The 16,397-nt window shown below is 41.1% G+C and overlaps 1 protein-coding gene across 9 annotated transcripts in view; it reads left to right on the top strand.

Moving 5' to 3' along the window:
• ELAVL4 (ELAV like RNA binding protein 4) overlaps positions 1 to 14,146 on the top strand; it is a 204,161-nt gene extending 190,015 nt beyond the window's left edge. For 6 of the 9 annotated variants that reach the window (XM_006147259.3, XM_006147262.2, XM_014587361.1 and 3 more), the window contains 4 exons: positions 5,772 to 5,925; positions 7,799 to 8,024; positions 9,855 to 9,893; positions 13,339 to 14,146. In XM_006147259.3, the coding sequence (XP_006147321.1) occupies positions 5,772 to 5,925; positions 7,799 to 8,024; positions 9,855 to 9,893; positions 13,339 to 13,708 (789 nt within the window). In that variant the 3' untranslated portion in view covers positions 13,709 to 14,146. The remainder of the gene's footprint in view (positions 1 to 5,771; positions 5,926 to 7,798; positions 8,025 to 9,854; positions 9,894 to 13,338) is intronic. The other 3 variants (XM_006147264.2, XM_006147258.1, XM_006147260.2) reach the window with 2 other exon arrangements.
• The last annotated feature ends 2,251 nt before the right edge of the window (positions 14,147 to 16,397 follow it).

Raw genomic sequence — 16,397 nt, 5'->3', positions numbered from 1 at the left:
GGAAAGAGGAAAAGTATGAAAACTACAGGTGGAAAAGATTTGAACTCAGTAGAAGGAAGATCTTTGCAACAATCAGTAATAGCAAGGGGTGGTGGATTCCTCATGAGGTAGTATGTTTCATATCCTTTGAAATATATAAGGTAAATGACCAGGTATCTTGGATCCTCTCCTAAATTTTCTTTTCCAGAGGGTGCATGCATACACTCAAGAGGGAGGGAGGGAGGAAGGGAGGAAGAGAAAGCATCCTTTGCCGTGGTGCCTGGTCACACTGCAGTCCTTTTTCCTTCAGTTCTCTATCTCATCAGAATTCTGGACATGCACACATGTGCCAGGCATGTTTTACAAACAGCCTAGGCTAGGACTTGAACCCTGATTGGCCATGTGGGATCCAGCTTCCTCTCTGCAGTGTTTAACCATGGCACTATGGAGCTGGCCCATGCTCTGAACTTCAGAGGCAACATGTAGCCACCAGGATTTTAAGAAACAGATTTCAGAGATAATATTTTCTGCTGAAATTTCCAATGTCACTTTTTGTCACCTTTATCTCCACTTACCATGAACCATGGTTATAGAGATTAGCAGTTTTGTGACTAGAATGCCTAGCTATGAAGACATCCAGTCAGTGATAGAAGTCATGCCATTATCATAACCTGAAGGGGCCCAACAATAATATTTCTATTTTCAACATCCAAGTTCTAAACTGACTGAGAGGAAAAACAAAAGAAAAAATTATATGGAATCCTAAAGTCATCTTTATTATTCATTTAGGCCTGGATAGGCTACATGGACACAATGGGCTTCCTAAGACTAAACCTTACACTTCGACAGGCCAACACACCCTGTTACAGATTCTCTGGACCCCATGGGCCTCCCATTATGAGAATAGGCCCTACAGAGATCATGGCGCCTGAAATAGACTGTGGCCCTCCAACTGGCATCAGTCACCCAGAAGGGAGAGAGAAGGTAGTGTCTGAGCCTCATTATGTCCATTTTTTTTTTTTTTACTGAAACCTCCATTCAGAGTCCTTATTCCACCTCTTCTGGAGAAGAATGGGGAAAAGGATAGACAGAGACCTAGACTATTCTTCCAGGGACTCCCTTCCCATAGAAGAAAACATCAGGAGTGGACATTGAGTTTCCCTATCAGGAACAGCCTCTGCTTGTTTGCTCACTTCCCTTACCATACTGTGGGTCCTGGAAACAGGGATACTCCCAGCACCTTTCCCAGGGCCTTGCACAGAGGTGTTCAGGATGGGGCACAATGAATGACCTCTCATCTTTTAATGCCAGTGCTTTCTTCAAGGAGCACTTTTCCAGGGCTGAGAAATAGGACTTTTTTTCTCATTGTATTCTCCTCAGCACATACAAGATCGTGTTATTCTCATGTTTTCCATGTCCTCTCCACTTTGCATTATGGTGGGTCAGCCAAGAGACTAGGAATTGCTGCATGATTTAAGAAAAATTATTCCCCAGGCCATGTCCTAGATATGAACAGGTAATGGAACCTGTGGGTGCCATGTAGGAAGAGGCAGCTGCCATCCTGAACCTGCTGCCCCATCTATGATGATGATAATGCCCACCCTGCCCACCTTGTTGAGAATTGCTGAGAGCATTATTGAGAAGTCATTCAAGAAAATGGAAAGTATTTTGTGCATGTGAAGCAGTGGATCTTTGGGAATGTGTTAGAGACAGCTTATGACAGTTAAGTAGTAAAAGATGGTCTAGACCTTGCAAGGGCAACAGAAGAGGACATTGCCTCTACAGACACTCCCTGGTAGTGTTCCAGATATTTGCTTGTTTGATAAAATTGGAGAGTATGTCCCAAAGGAGGAAAAATTCCCAGGCTGGTACACAAAAGCCCATATGACTCATCATGTAATCATATTTCCTGAGTATCTACTAAGTTCTGGGTATATGCTAGACACATTAAATATCTCAGTTATTTACAATAACCCATCAAAGGATAATTGTCCCCCTTTTTAGTGCTAAAGAAGTTGAGACCTATGAAGATCAAATTACCTGCCCAAGGTCACACAGCAAAAGTTGCTAAGTTTGTTTCTGTCCTGTCATTCTTGCAGAGGGTGGGGATATTGTAAGCCTGCAGAGATGAAGAGAGGTGAGGGGTTTGGAGATATTGCAAAGCTTCTGTCAAGATCATCTGTAAACTCAGCCTTTCAGGGTCACCTACGTTTGGAGTATCCTTACTCAGAGAGAAGAGTAGCCTCTTCACTCCCATTTCTTTTTGAGCTCCAGAACAAGATCAGGGCTGGCCTAGAAATGCCACTTTTGTCTTCAGGGATTCTGGATGAATGAAGTGAGCAGGATGCTGATGGTCTGAGGCAGGGAGGGTTCTCTAGGGCACTGGCTTCAGTGTTGGAAGATCTGGGCTCTAAGCCACTAGCCCAGGGCACTTAACATACCAGCAATGCCTGACCCTCTGAAAGTTGAAAGTTGACAAAAATTTTTTAATGTTTCAGCCCAACAAAGGGCATAACACCTGTAATTATTCAATTAAAATTTGGTAAATGTTTGAAGAGATAAAAAATTTTAGATAGTGAATAAGCATTTAGATGTTAAATGTGACAAGATCCTTTTCTTGTGATTTTTTTTGACCACTCCTGCTCCTACAGGTTTCCTAGACTAGTTATTAAGAAAATAATGACTTAAGATTCCAAACAGAGCAGAAAAATGAAGCAGGAATTAGGGTTGTTAGAGAATGATCAAAGTGCTCTACACCTTTGGGATATGTCTCCATTCTCTGGCTGAGGTCTGTCTCTGGGGATCTGTTTCAGTAATTCTTCCTGGTTGAGATTGTGCCTGAGAGAATCACCTTCAGAGAAAGTGGTTATATGACTTTTCAATGCCAGCTGCTTTCCCCAGCATGTTGTCCTATGTACCCCAACTCTGGCTGCCTAAAACCAATGGAACTCAAGGTCATTTTGTTCTCCATTGTACACTCATTGGGTTCCAGGCTCTGTACTAAGTCTTTGATCTTCATCACCTCACAACAGAGAAAGGCTATTTATTATCAAGCCACCTGACCCCACCACCACCTGTGTCACCACAGTCTCACCTCAGTTCTGTCAACTCATTGGCCCTTTTAACCCTTTGTTAGTCTCCCCCTTGTCTGTGTTTCACTCACACCTATACCTAGCACTGGTCTAGCACACATTTTGTGGCATTGTGGTAATTGGTAGATATATTTACTCATCCATCCTTACATTCAACTCATATTTGTTGAGTACTTCTTGTTTGTTGTCTGTTTTCCCTGTTAGACTTGAAGGTCCTTTGGTATCAGAGAGCCTGCCTTATCCTTGCCACATCCTAGCTCTCAGGACTGTGCCTGGGTCATAGTAGATCCTTGGGGAATGTTTGCAGAGAGAAGGCTCCTATGTAATATCTAGTCCTAGAACTATCTTCTTTTGATCCTTTCTACTTCAGACACTGAAAAATGGGAAACCTGTCCCTTACTTCTTAACTTAGTAGGGAAACAATCTGGGTGTTTGACCCTCAGTGATCCAATTTAGTGGAGGAACTAAGCTGTAGTGAACCCCAAAGAACTCTAATAGGTGCCAGTGTCATTCATCATAAGCTGTTCATTCACTTTTCCAGTAGGGGTTGAGCACCCTGTGGGTATCAGGCTCTGTGCTGAGAACTAGAGCCACAAAGATGAATATGAGAAAAGCATGACCCATGACCTCAAGGAGATTATCAGACTAGATGAAAAGGTGAATTAAAGTCAGAAAGAGTTAAATATCGTGGTCCATTGAGAGTATTATCAGGGAGATTTTTAGGAGGAGGTGAAATCAGAAAAGGCTGTATAGAGAGAGTGGCATTTTGACTGAGCCCTGAAGAGGAGTAGGGTTTGAACCTAAGGAAGTGGGTGGGAAAATGTTCCCCATGAGCAAAGATATAGAGATGAGGGGAGCACAAATATCATTAAGATAATTAATTTGTCAGTAATCAGCAGGGGTGAAACAGGTGACTCTTATTACCATTGTGATGTTTTCCTTCCTTTCTCTCTCACTCCTTCCTGCCTGAAACATAGTTCTTCTACATTATAACCTGAAAGACTTCATCCCTGGAAGGACAGGGGTGGGAGGACCTTGTATGGATTGAAACTCTGCCCAGGTAGTTACGTGGGGTTCTTGGTCCTCTAGGTCTCTGTGCTTCAAATGCACAGAGACCCTCCACATAAAAGCCCTTATGCTTCTCAGCCATTTCCTGGGAAGGAGCTACAAAGTCTCCCAGTCCGCCCATGACTTTCTAGAAGATACGGACACTGTAGGCAGCTGCCTTGCTCCATCAACAGGAGGAGGCCAGGGAGGCAGATTAGTCACTCACATCATTTTATCTGTTGAGTCAACATCTATTTTTAGGTATGGAACCCGTAAAGGGACCTGGCATCTCTGTCACAGAAAGGAATAGAGAACCATGAGTAAAGGGTCTGTTCAGCTTTCATCCCCTTTGCTAGACCCATGCTCTCCTCTGAAGGTCCATTTTGTGGCTGGAGGCATAATCGTTAATGATGAAGGTCCAGATGGACATGTGCAATGCCTTTGCACACTTTTGCATGCGTGTGCACACACACTCCTGCAGCCTTACAGGTCTTTTGAATCGGTTGTATAGATTAAATAAAACTCCCAACTGAAAAATTCTAAGCCATATAGGTCCCTTCCTGTCCAACACTGTCAGATGTGCTCTGAAATGACTGTTTTCATCATCTATTCTGAGCCATAACTGCCCCAGAAATAGCTTTAGCAGGAAAGTGCTTTTGTTAGACTAGCTGTAAATTATATTTCAAATGTCTGATGTTGTTTTCTTAAAAAATAAATAAATAAGTAAATGAAAGTCTAAAATTAATGACTGCTGGGGTTTGCTTTGCTTATGTGTACTGCTACAGATTTGGCTTCTTGCAGATGGAATTTCAGATCTGTTTACACTTCTGTGTTAGCTTTTTGGGGGAAAAAAAAGCAGCTGAGAGATCTGGGAGGACAATTTTACAAAGTTGAACTTATTATAACCATCGGTGAGGCTCTCTTCTCTCTCCCACTGCCCTTCCCCTCCTTCCTTTCCACCGTGCCCCCATTTTGTTTATTGTGGTTTCATCTGTCCTGCTTCAAAGTTAGAGGCAACTGGTCCTTGCAGATGTGACGACAAGGTCACATATCTAGTTTCACAAGCAGATGTTCATTCAGCCCGATTTCAGCAGCACTTTGTCATTCAGCGAGAGCAGACCTTGTGGGAACAGATTGGAGCAACACAAAGGATGGGACATAAAGAAAATCTTATAGATAGCTTTTATGTGTTCAGTAAGAAGGAGATGAAGGTAGGGAGGATGGCAAGGAGAGAAATGTGCAGAGAGAGAATTTCATGGGTTTTTTTTTTTTTGGTTTATTCAAAGATTATTATGTGTTGGATACAGTAAATCATCTATACACCCACATTCAGGAGGTAAATCTTCAGAACTCCATGCGTGGGTAGTTCTGCATTTAACAGCTGCCATACAGTAGCTATTTTGTTCTGCACTTAGAGACCCTCATCTGTGCATTTGTTTTAAGTTATCGTCAACTCTCCTTTGTTCCTCTCTTGCTGTTCTCCTGGTTTCATTACTATTGCAAAAGTAGCTTAAAATCTGAACCACCGAGTGATTTAAACTGACACCATGAGTTGTAACAATAGATGAGGGGCTGTCGTCTTGGTGGCTGACTCAGTCTCTACTCTGAGGGTGACTGCCTGTAATGGATTGAGCTCCTCTTGCCTTTTCCTAGGTCTCATATGCCCGTCCGAGCTCTGCCTCAATCAGGGATGCTAACCTCTACGTTAGCGGCCTTCCCAAAACCATGACCCAGAAGGAACTGGAGCAGCTTTTCTCGCAATATGGCCGTATCATCACCTCACGAATCCTGGTCGATCAAGTCACAGGTTAAGTGTCTTGTAATTTCTTTCCTTGTGTCTTACTGTCATCAGTCAGTCCCTATTACCTGTAGGAGGAGAAAGCTAAGAGTTGCTTAAGGTAGAGGATATAGGTCATGAATAGACAGATTTTTGACATGGGAAAAATACTTTTTATCAGTCAACTGCCCAGTTTTAAAATGGGCCATCTTGGGAGGTAGGAGTTCTCCATCATGGGACTTGTTCCAGCAGCAGCTAAACTACTTGGCAGGGTTGTAGACAGAATTCAGGCATCAGGTTGAGAGTGGGACGGTATGACCTTCAAAGTCTCTTTCAGTCCTCAACAAGTAACATTACTTTTACATGGAAAGGAACCTGTATGTATAGTTCCAGCTCCAGATCATAGCAGTATAGATTTAGAGAGAACCTCAAGCTACCTCATTTCACATATGAGGAAGCAGGTCTGAAGTGGAGGATCTGAATTCCCATCAGCTAACTAGTGCAATACACAGGTATGAACTCCAGGATCTGCTATTGGGGTTCTTTATCCATGATAAAGGAAGGCAACCACCATCTTGCAGTAAGGAATGTAAGATACCCAGGTTACATTCCCCCCCCCCCATAGGGAGCAGTGCTTACTGGAGAGAACAGAGACAGAGAGAGGGAAAGTTAGAAATCATTCTGCAGGGGGACAACCATGCTACAATCCTTTCTCTTCCATTCTCCTCTCAAGATTTTGGGCACTCATATACACCATGCATGGTTTTCAAGCTGCCAGGTCTGAGACTTGAAATGTGGTCAGCCATCTCGGAGTCCATGCCACCTGCTGGCCTCTGGGTTGCATTTTTAATGACAAGGTGTTTTCACCTTCCCCCATCTTATATCAATTTAGAACTCACCCCCAAGATAGGTTAACACGTTTACCATTTGATTCATGTGACAGATTCTCGCTGAAGTTGGCTCTGCTCCAGACTCTGTGCAGAGAAACACCAGGGACCAAGGATGAAAGAGGCATAGCCCCCTCCCATATAGGACTTCAATGAGGCAAGAACCAATTAGGGACTGTCCAGTGCCCCACGAGGGCTCAGGAGTGTACATGCTGTGCTTGGCAGGGATTATTGGAAAAGCACCATTGAAGAGGAAGCATTACAAGGACTTGAAAAATGACTCAAAGTCATCTAGCAAAAAGGAGGATTGCACGTGCTAGGTAGAGAGGACAGCATATCCCAGGGCATGGAGGTGAGGAAGAATGCAGCCTGTTAAGGGACATGAAGGAGTGTAGGGTGGCTAATGTGACGTGCAGTAGGGTATCTGAGACCAAATTGTCAGGGTCACTGAATGCTGTGCCAAGATCTCTGCACGCAGCGTGGAACCCTGGAAGGGTATTTTATGAGTTTTTGTTGTTATTCTGTTTTGAAATGAGGAATAGGTACCCATGTCCAAGGTACAAACTTCAAAAGGTACAAAAGAGGTATATAGGAGTTTTTGAAGGGTGTAGTGTATGCAGAGTTTGCTTCTCAAATACATTACTGAGATGCTAAGTATGGAGGACACACTGAAGGACTAGAGACTGGACAGTGACTGGACAGTAGGAGATACATTACACCAATCAAAGGAGGTGAGGACTGAGCAGGGTGGTAGACAGGGCTGGAGAGGACAGATGCCACAGATCCCTGTGCTCCCGGGGGGGGGCGGGGGGAGGCAGGCATCTTTCCAAGATTGTAATGGTAGAAAGGCAGGCAGATGCATTTTGAAGGGGAGAGATTCAGGGAGCCAGGCTCAGCCCCAGCCCCACAGTGGGCTGAGTCCCATAGAATGTCCGTGGGCCTAGCCCATCTCTTCTCAGAGATGTTTACCAGTTTGGTTTATTCACTCTTTACAAAAGCTCTTTCTCTTTCTCCAGGAGTATCTAGAGGGGTGGGATTCATCCGCTTCGATAAGAGGATTGAGGCAGAAGAAGCCATCAAAGGGCTGAATGGCCAGAAGCCCAGTGGTGCTACGGAACCGATTACTGTGAAGTTTGCCAACAACCCTAGCCAGAAGTCCAGCCAGGCCCTGCTCTCACAGCTCTACCAGTCCCCCAACCGGCGCTACCCTGGCCCACTTCACCACCAGGCTCAGAGGTTCAGGTAGGCATGCCCACAGAAGAAGGAGCCTTGCTATAGGGGTACAGAACTAGACAAGGGCCAGGGAAACCCGTGGCCCTGAAGGATAAGAGCCTCAGTTTCTACTCCTGTAAAATGAGGCAATTGGGTTGGATGCTTTTGTATGCCCCCTTCCAACTTACCACTATGACTCTGTGATTAAACTTCAGAATTTTTGGTGAAAGAAATTTCTACATTTAACTAAACAAGAAGGTTCAGTTTCAACAAGAGTTAATCACAGATAAGTGACCACACGGAGCAACTTAGACTTAAAATTAGAGTGGCTTTTAATAAAGGAAACCAGGAGGTAGATCATTGGCAGAGGGGGTGGTTTTTTCTGTCCTCTTTTCCCTGGGCAGGTAATTCTCTTAGGTTCAAAAAGGCAGACTTGGGAACCAGCAGTTAGCGTAATGGCTATGTTGCTGGACTCCCACGTAGTCGACCACGGTTCGTGTCCCGGACCCGGTGGCTTAAAACTCACGCCGGGCGCGTGTGCGTGCGTGCCCAAGATCCCGAGAGGAGAATGGAGGAGAAGGGATTGCGGCGCGACCATCCCCCCTGGGGGGTGATTTCTCGCTTTCTGTCTCTATGTCTCTCTCTGTCTGTCTGGCGAGCGCACGTGCCCTACAGTGAAAGTCTCTTCAAAAAAAAAGGCAGACTCTCTTGTGTTGACCTTTCACTAAGTCAGCAGACTCGAGGAAGACAAGGAAGAAGATTTTGTCTGCACTTTGTAGATGTTTCCCTAGTAGAAGTAGTGCACCCAGCCCCCAGGAAGCTCCTGGCACATTCTGCAAATGTGGATTTCTCTTGTGAAGGCAGTATGACCTTGACCCTCCTCTATTGTATAGAATTAAATAATATTTTTGACCTATCTATAATAGATTCAAAACAATTATTTATTCCACCCACATCCCAATTTCACATTAATGGAAAGGTTTTACCCCTTGTCAAACGTCACATGGGAAAATAGCAGTTCCTTCTATCTAAGATAGTATGGCCCATCTGGCCTGAGTGTAAAGAAAAATCAGCCTCTTCAGTGTCCTCCCATGCCCTGTGAATTTGAAATGGTTAATGATTTCATGAAGAGTCTAAGTCATCTAATTTTTATTTTGTGTGAAAGCACATGCAGTATTTATGTAAAAAGCCTCTCCAGCAGGCTTCTAATGGTGGAAACTATGGTTACTACTGCCCCATGGTGTGAATAGCTTGTACCCAAGTAAGGTACTGAACGTGAGGAAGATTATAACACAATGGCAGTTTGCCGGGAGGTGCATTTGGGCTGTAAATACTAAGCTAATTTTAAAAAATCTTAACCCCAAGCCTTCCCCATCCCTCCAAAATGTGTGTGGTACGAATATTTAGTTAATGTAGGTAGGCTAACAGAAAAGATCTGTTCTGATACACAGTGTGTGCATGTGAACTGTTAATCTGGAATAGAGACCTTTATTCTCAGGTTTAATTATAGTAAAAGGTGAACAATTGAAGAAGCTTCCCCCTTTTAACAATTTCACACACAATATAAAATAAAATGCACACAAATGTTCTGAGAGGTGGGGAGAGTGGGATTAATTCAGACCTTGGAAGAAAGGGAGATTCATTAGACACTTGCTTTGAAAACTCCAGCATTGACCTGAACATAAATTACTTGCAGTTGGAGGCAGGAAAGGGGGAAACTACCGGTGGATAGACTCCTAAGCAGTGGGGAAAGTTGTTGAGCTTTTCTTCTTTGAAAATGGAGCATTCTTATTAATAGTTCCATTGAGCGATCTTGCCATCTGTGAGGCATTAACCCAGAGACCCTCCTTCTCTTTGCAGGCTGGACAATTTGCTTAATATGGCCTATGGCGTAAAGAGGTAATTAAAACTCCGCAGATTGCCAGATGTCCGTGTTGGCACAGACTGGGGCTAGAATTTTTTTTTTTTAATTCACTAACTTTACATTTTTTTTTAATTCTTCCTTTTTCTTCCACCAGCATGTCAAATTCTTAATTTTATTTTCAGACCTCAGTTGATTTTGTTTCTTTTAGGGCACACAAAATGTATTTGTGTGTTTCACTTTTTCTTTAATTTGCAGGTGGGCTTCTCCTATGGTTCAGGTGCCACAGCTACCAAGCCCTTGATAATCTGGTCCTCTGGTTTCCCTTAGGGGAAAGGCTCTGACTCTGCTGGCTGGTTTTACACACTTACAGAGCAACTGTTTTGCATTAGCAATGCCAAGATTCAGTTAAGAGGGCAGATTCCAGCAAATCAAAATTAGAACATTCTGCTAATCATGGCTGACAATCTTATGATTTCCAGTAGAAAAATTAGATTTTGGACTACCAGCCTTGGCCAAAGCATGAATAAATGCATGAATGACTATCTGACACCCTCCCCACCCCACCCCCGATGTCCCCCAGTGTGCATTTCAGAGCACATCTTGAGAATGAAGTGTATCTGTGTGCACCTCAGCCAGGGTTTCTTTTGTTCCAGGTTTTAACAGTTATTATAAATCCTCCCTTGGTTATATATGTATGTGTATGTAAAACTTGCTGTTTCTTTTATTTAAAGCCTTTTGTGGGGTTGGGGGCACAAATATAGCCAAGGCTTTGGGGACTCTCTGGATGCAGGCACCAGATCCAATCTGAAATCTGAATCTCGGGAAGTTGGGTGTGCTACGTCACTGTGTGCATGAGATTCCCATATGTACTTTTGATAAGCTTCACTGCACTGCTAGGGAGGTGGCGTCTTCATCATCTTGCTCAGTAGAGCTGCACACTTTAATTCCCCTTCCTACAGTCAATTGTTTTTAGCAGTCTGCCTTACACTCCCATGCTAGGCAGTTCGTTCACCACTTGGCCATGCATGGTAAGTACTGTGTCTCTGGAAACTGGCGCACAGTGGAGGAAGTAACTTGACTGTAGACTGCACTGTCAGAGCACCAGCCTCTCGAACCTCAGTCCCGGCACCAATGAGGATAACTATGAATTGCCTCCACATATCTAGTGTACTGATAATCTATTCACAGGCATTTTATCTTTCCTAACTCTGTCCCATTCCTTTGTCTCCCCTGACTTTAGTAAGGTAGTGCCAAATGTTATGACAGAGTGATGCTTACTTATAATGTAGGTGAGACTGGAAAAGACACAGCTATAGCATGTGTGGTGCTACCACCTCCACAGCCCTACCCAGAGTAGACATTACTAGTTGATAGCAGCATTCTCTCTCTTTTTTTTTTTTTTTTTTTGGAGGTGCTCTTTTTTTTTTTTTTTTTTTTTTGGAGAGGTTTCTGCTATGGGCCGAGTGTGCTCACCAGAAAGACAGAGAGAGACAGAGAGACAGAAAGTGAGGAACCCTCTCCAAAAAAATAATAATATAAATAACAATTAAATGTAGATTTACCCCCTCTAAGAACATATACCATGTTTTTTGGTTTTGTCTTATTTTTTGTTCTTATTGTTCATTTGTTTGTTTGTTTTAATTGCCAGAAGACAGGTACATTCACCAGAGAGTCAGAGAAGGAGAGGGAGACAGAGAAAGCACCCCCCAATGGGACATCGTCATACCACAATCCCTTCTCCTTCTATTCTACATCCTGTCAGGATCTGGGACATGCACATACACAGACCCAGCATGTTTTTCAAGCTGCTAAGGTCAGGATTCAAACCATGATTGGCCATGTGGAATCCAACTCCCTTAACCATTAGGCCACAAGGCCACCCCTTGTTTGTTTTTAAACAAGAGGGAAGATTGACTTAATAAATAAGTAAAAATAATGTCTATTGAGTTCTTGTTATATTTAGCATATCTTCAGAACCATTTGATTATTTAAATTCTAATTAGATACAGAACTATTCTTTGCAGTTTGTATTTTTAGGTGTTTTTGTTTTTGTTTTTTCTCCCATGAGCACGAAAGACAGTGAGGCAACCTCCATGCAGGTCTTAATACTTTAATCCACCCCAGCCTCAGCTAGCCCCAGATCATAAATACCTGCATGCTCAGCATACTCAGGGAGGTCTTTGGATGCAAACCCGGAACCTTCCTGCATGGGTTACCCTCACAGAGAGTCACGTTTTTTACTGTACCATTGTTCAGCCCCAGAACTATTCTGTAATAGCACTTTCAATTATTCAAGAATTTTTTGTTTTCAAACGCTGTTCTAGTTCACCCTCAACTCCATAGTCTTAACTAGTTTTCTTCTCCTGTCTCCCCCAACACCTCTGCTGAAAAAGAAACAAACAAATCCAACCAAATGAAAAGCATGCTACTAATCAGTGTATAGGATCAAAATCCCTGTATATGTATAAGTATGGTATAAAACAAATGTTAACAAATATTGTTTTAGGCATGGATAACCTAATTGTTTCATTTGAATCATACATGGATTTATTTTATCTGACAGTGAATAGAATCTAAAGGGTGTTTTTTGTGTGTGTTTTTTTTTTTGTTTTTTTTTTTGCTTTTCAAGATTACACAAAAACTAAGAAGATTTTTTTTAAACCCAGCACAAAAGTAGTTGTAATGGAGCAAATAACAGTTTTCTACTTTTGTAGTGTACATTGATTCAAGAAACGTAAATGCGCAAACCACCTAAAATCTCAGATAATATAGTATCAAGGAGTAATGCAGCTTTATTATTATTGCTTGAGTTTGGTGGGGGGGGAGGGAATAAATGTTACATGAAACATGAGCCACTCATCTGATTAACAATAAGACAGGTCTGTTCAATCTCACATATCCCCATCCTCAATAATACCAAGAGATCTTTGACACCCATGAGTTGAGGGACTGTAAAAGATGATAGACTTGAACAGTCGGGCCATCTGCTAAGCTGCCTAAGAAAATAAAAGTAAAATTTCCTAAGTATTGACATCAACCAATTATTCACTTATTCAGTCAGTATTTATTGAGTGTTTTCTATGTATCACTGTGTCTATGAGATTCCCATGTGTACTTCACTTAATAAATAGAGCAACAGAAAGAATGAAATAGAGCCCCTTTCCCCTAGAGCTCACTACATATTGTGAGGGGTTGGAGATGTGGTCCAGGTGGGCTACTTGTATATACATGATATACATGGTATAAGTATGATAGAGCCTTGTGTGGGAGCCTTGGGAGTCTTTTGTGGTTTTTAGGAATTGACTTAGGCCTTTCTCTTGGCATGACCATGCCTTAGCAATCTAGCCATTCCCATCAGAAGAAATGCAGGCATTAGTTTTTGCATTTTGGTCTTTAAATCCTGAAGACTCTCCTGCAAACACTCACTCAGCCTCTGCCCCATGTCTGTGTCTGTGCCATTTGTGTGTTATCCGTGGTCAGACTGATGTCTGGACCAGTCCCCCCTTCTGCTTGTCCCCCCAGGTTCTCCCCAATCACCATTGACGGGATGACAAGCCTAGTAGGAATGAACATCCCTGGTCACACCGGAACAGGCTGGTGCATCTTCGTCTACAACCTGTCCCCTGATTCTGATGAGAGTGTCCTCTGGCAGCTCTTTGGCCCCTTTGGCGCAGTGAATAACGTCAAGGTCATCCGCGACTTCAACACCAACAAGTGCAAGGGATTCGGCTTTGTCACCATGACCAACTACGACGAGGCAGCCATGGCCATTGCCAGCCTCAACGGGTATCGCCTAGGAGACAGAGTGTTGCAAGTTTCCTTTAAAACCAACAAAGCCCACAAATCCTGAATTCCCCATCCTTACTTATTAAAATATATATATAAATATATACGAACAAAACACACGCGCGCACACACACACATACACAAAAGAGAGAGAAACAAACTTTTCAAGGCTTATATTCAACCATGGACTTTATAAGCCAGTGTTGCCTAAGTATTAAAACATTGGATTATCCTGAGGTGTACCAGGAAAGGATTTTATAATGCTTAAAAAAAAAAAAGAAAAAAAACAAAAAAATACCTTTGATGCATTGAATGTTCTTTCATAGCTGTCGTTGTTGAATATAATATACATAGATAGCGATGTGCAGGGATTTTTACCCAGCCAGCTAACTTTACTACCTTCCTTGAAGGTGGGTCTTTTTAAGATGACCATTCGCTCATTTGAAGAAGAAAAACAAAAAACAAAAAAAAAATAAATAAAAATAAAACAATTTTTACAAAGTAATGGGATTCAAAGAAAGAAAAAAGATTTTTCTTTTTTGTCAAAATGTTGATCAAATCAGATTGGTAAAAAAAAAAAAAACCCCACACAAATTAAAGAGGAATAATAAAAATTGCAAAAATGAAAAAAAAAACTTTTGCAAATTTTTTTATTTTTCCTTTTTTCTTTTATATCATGTGAACTAAAACAGTCTTCTGTTAGGGGATGGGGGCAAGGGGGATACCTGATGACATTAACAATTTAATAACATTAACATTGTTGCCAAAGAGGTGGTCTCTTTGCTGAAAATGGGTTTCAAGAAAAATCTATTTTTATAAAATATAAAGAATTTTTACAAGAGAATCTGGATTTGAGAAAAAAATATTTTGACTGGCTAATTTAGGGGAAATTGACAACTTTGTCGCGTTCATACTGCACTGGTAACTTTTTAGAGATCAAGATGTGTGTTTTAAACTGGATTAGTAGACTGTTTTTTGAAGGATGGGCTATAAACAGATGATCTTCATATCTTTTCATAGCATGTAATAATAATTAAAAAACACAATTATTAATTACTAGGGGAAAGGAGTGTTCGTTCTACCCAGGGTACCACAGTTCCCCACAGTCAAAACCCAAAAGCAAGGAGATGAGTTGAAAGACAGTTTTTCTTTAAGTCATCAGTATGGGATGTCAGCAGAACAAAAATTAAAAAGATTAATTTTCCTTTTAATCTAAAACTTCCTTAGTTTGAGCAGTAGGTGCTACGAAATTATTTACATATCTTAGTATCATAGTTAAATGTAATGTGTTTAGGAGAGGAAAACAAAAGATACATTTGCTTTAAATTCATTAAGGAATTTTCAAATTCACTTTGTAGCCCATGCTGATAGAATTGGGCTGTGTTGGTACATTTGAAACACTGTTTATGTTGCTTGAAACACTTATTTATTTAATCGCCGATGTGATGATGCCTATGGCCGAGATCAAATATAGCTAGATTGGCTAGACTACTTATTTGTTTACTTAAACTATGGGAAGAAGCATATTATTGTGTCATTCTGTTGTGTGTGTATGTGTATATATAATATAAATATATATATATAAAGTTATTTTTTCTTTGGGTTAATTTATTATAAGTTGTAACACTTGGCTAGTTTTGTTTGTATATGTCTTAAAATGTTTTCTTATGATATTTAAGTGACAGTTAAAGAGGTATCAAGGTAACTTGTGTAGAACTATTGTTTGATATATTGTCATGTTCGTTGTGAATATTTTTTCTTACTGCACAGTAGAAAAATAAAACTGGGTCTTTATTTTAATGTAATTCAGATTGGGGAAAACAAAACAGAGCTAAGGGAACAAAATGACTGAGGGAGCACTCTCCCACGTCCAGTGCACTGATCATTTTAGTATGTTTGTGCTTTGTACGGTTATATATTTAAAACAAAAACAAAACAAAACAAAATACAAGGGTTCATGCTCTTCCCTGGGTAATAGAAACAGTTACTCGCTATGCATAATCTAGTTGATAGTTAAATTTGCTATTGCTTTTCTTGTCTTGTTATATAAAATCTTTTCAATACAAGTTTAGTCTTAATGGTAATAAAACGTTATGGTTATTTATAACTTGTGCTTATTTTGTGCATTTTTTCCCATGCTGAACCCACTAAGTGCATGTAGACAGGACTGTTGTTTTCACACTGAAAGGCAAACTTTGTAGTAGTCGTCGTAGTGGTAGACAGATAACGAAAACCAAGGCTGCATCATAGACTCCTCCTTTAAATTTTTTTTCTGTTTTTTTTTCCTCTTTTCAGTTTTGGAAAAAAAAAAACACCAGATTTCAGTTCTGAGAACACTCGTTCAACATTCAGGGAAACCTTTTTACGTCACCTGCTATGAATGAACGCAGTTTGCTGGCAAAGCTTTGATGCATTTGCTAAGCATTCATGGGAAAGGCATGCCAAAATCTCTTCTCTATAATGTGTTCAATCTTGGGGGAAAAAAAAAGGAAAAAAAATCTTAGGACCAGGCAGTTGTATACTTTAGTTATAATGAATGACTCCATGTTAATCTTGCTAGTTTAGATGATTTCCAAGAGAAAGTATTGTAAATGTTTTTTTTTTCATAATCTTGTTGTGTTTGAATTATTTGTACTTTTATCTGTCCAGACAATAAATGAAAGTGTGTAGAATGGATTTGAGCTTCCCAAATTTTTAAATGTGTTCATTCAAATTTTTTTCTGTAGCATCTTCAGATTTCCCCAATATTTTTA

Source organism: Tupaia chinensis, unplaced genomic scaffold (genome assembly GCF_000334495.1).
Source record: "Tupaia chinensis unplaced genomic scaffold, TupChi_1.0 Scaffold000207_1, whole genome shotgun sequence".
NCBI lineage: Eukaryota > Metazoa > Chordata > Mammalia > Scandentia > Tupaiidae > Tupaia > Tupaia belangeri.
The sequence above is the reverse complement of the archived record's forward strand: the minus strand, read 5'-3'. Positions and strand labels throughout refer to the sequence as shown.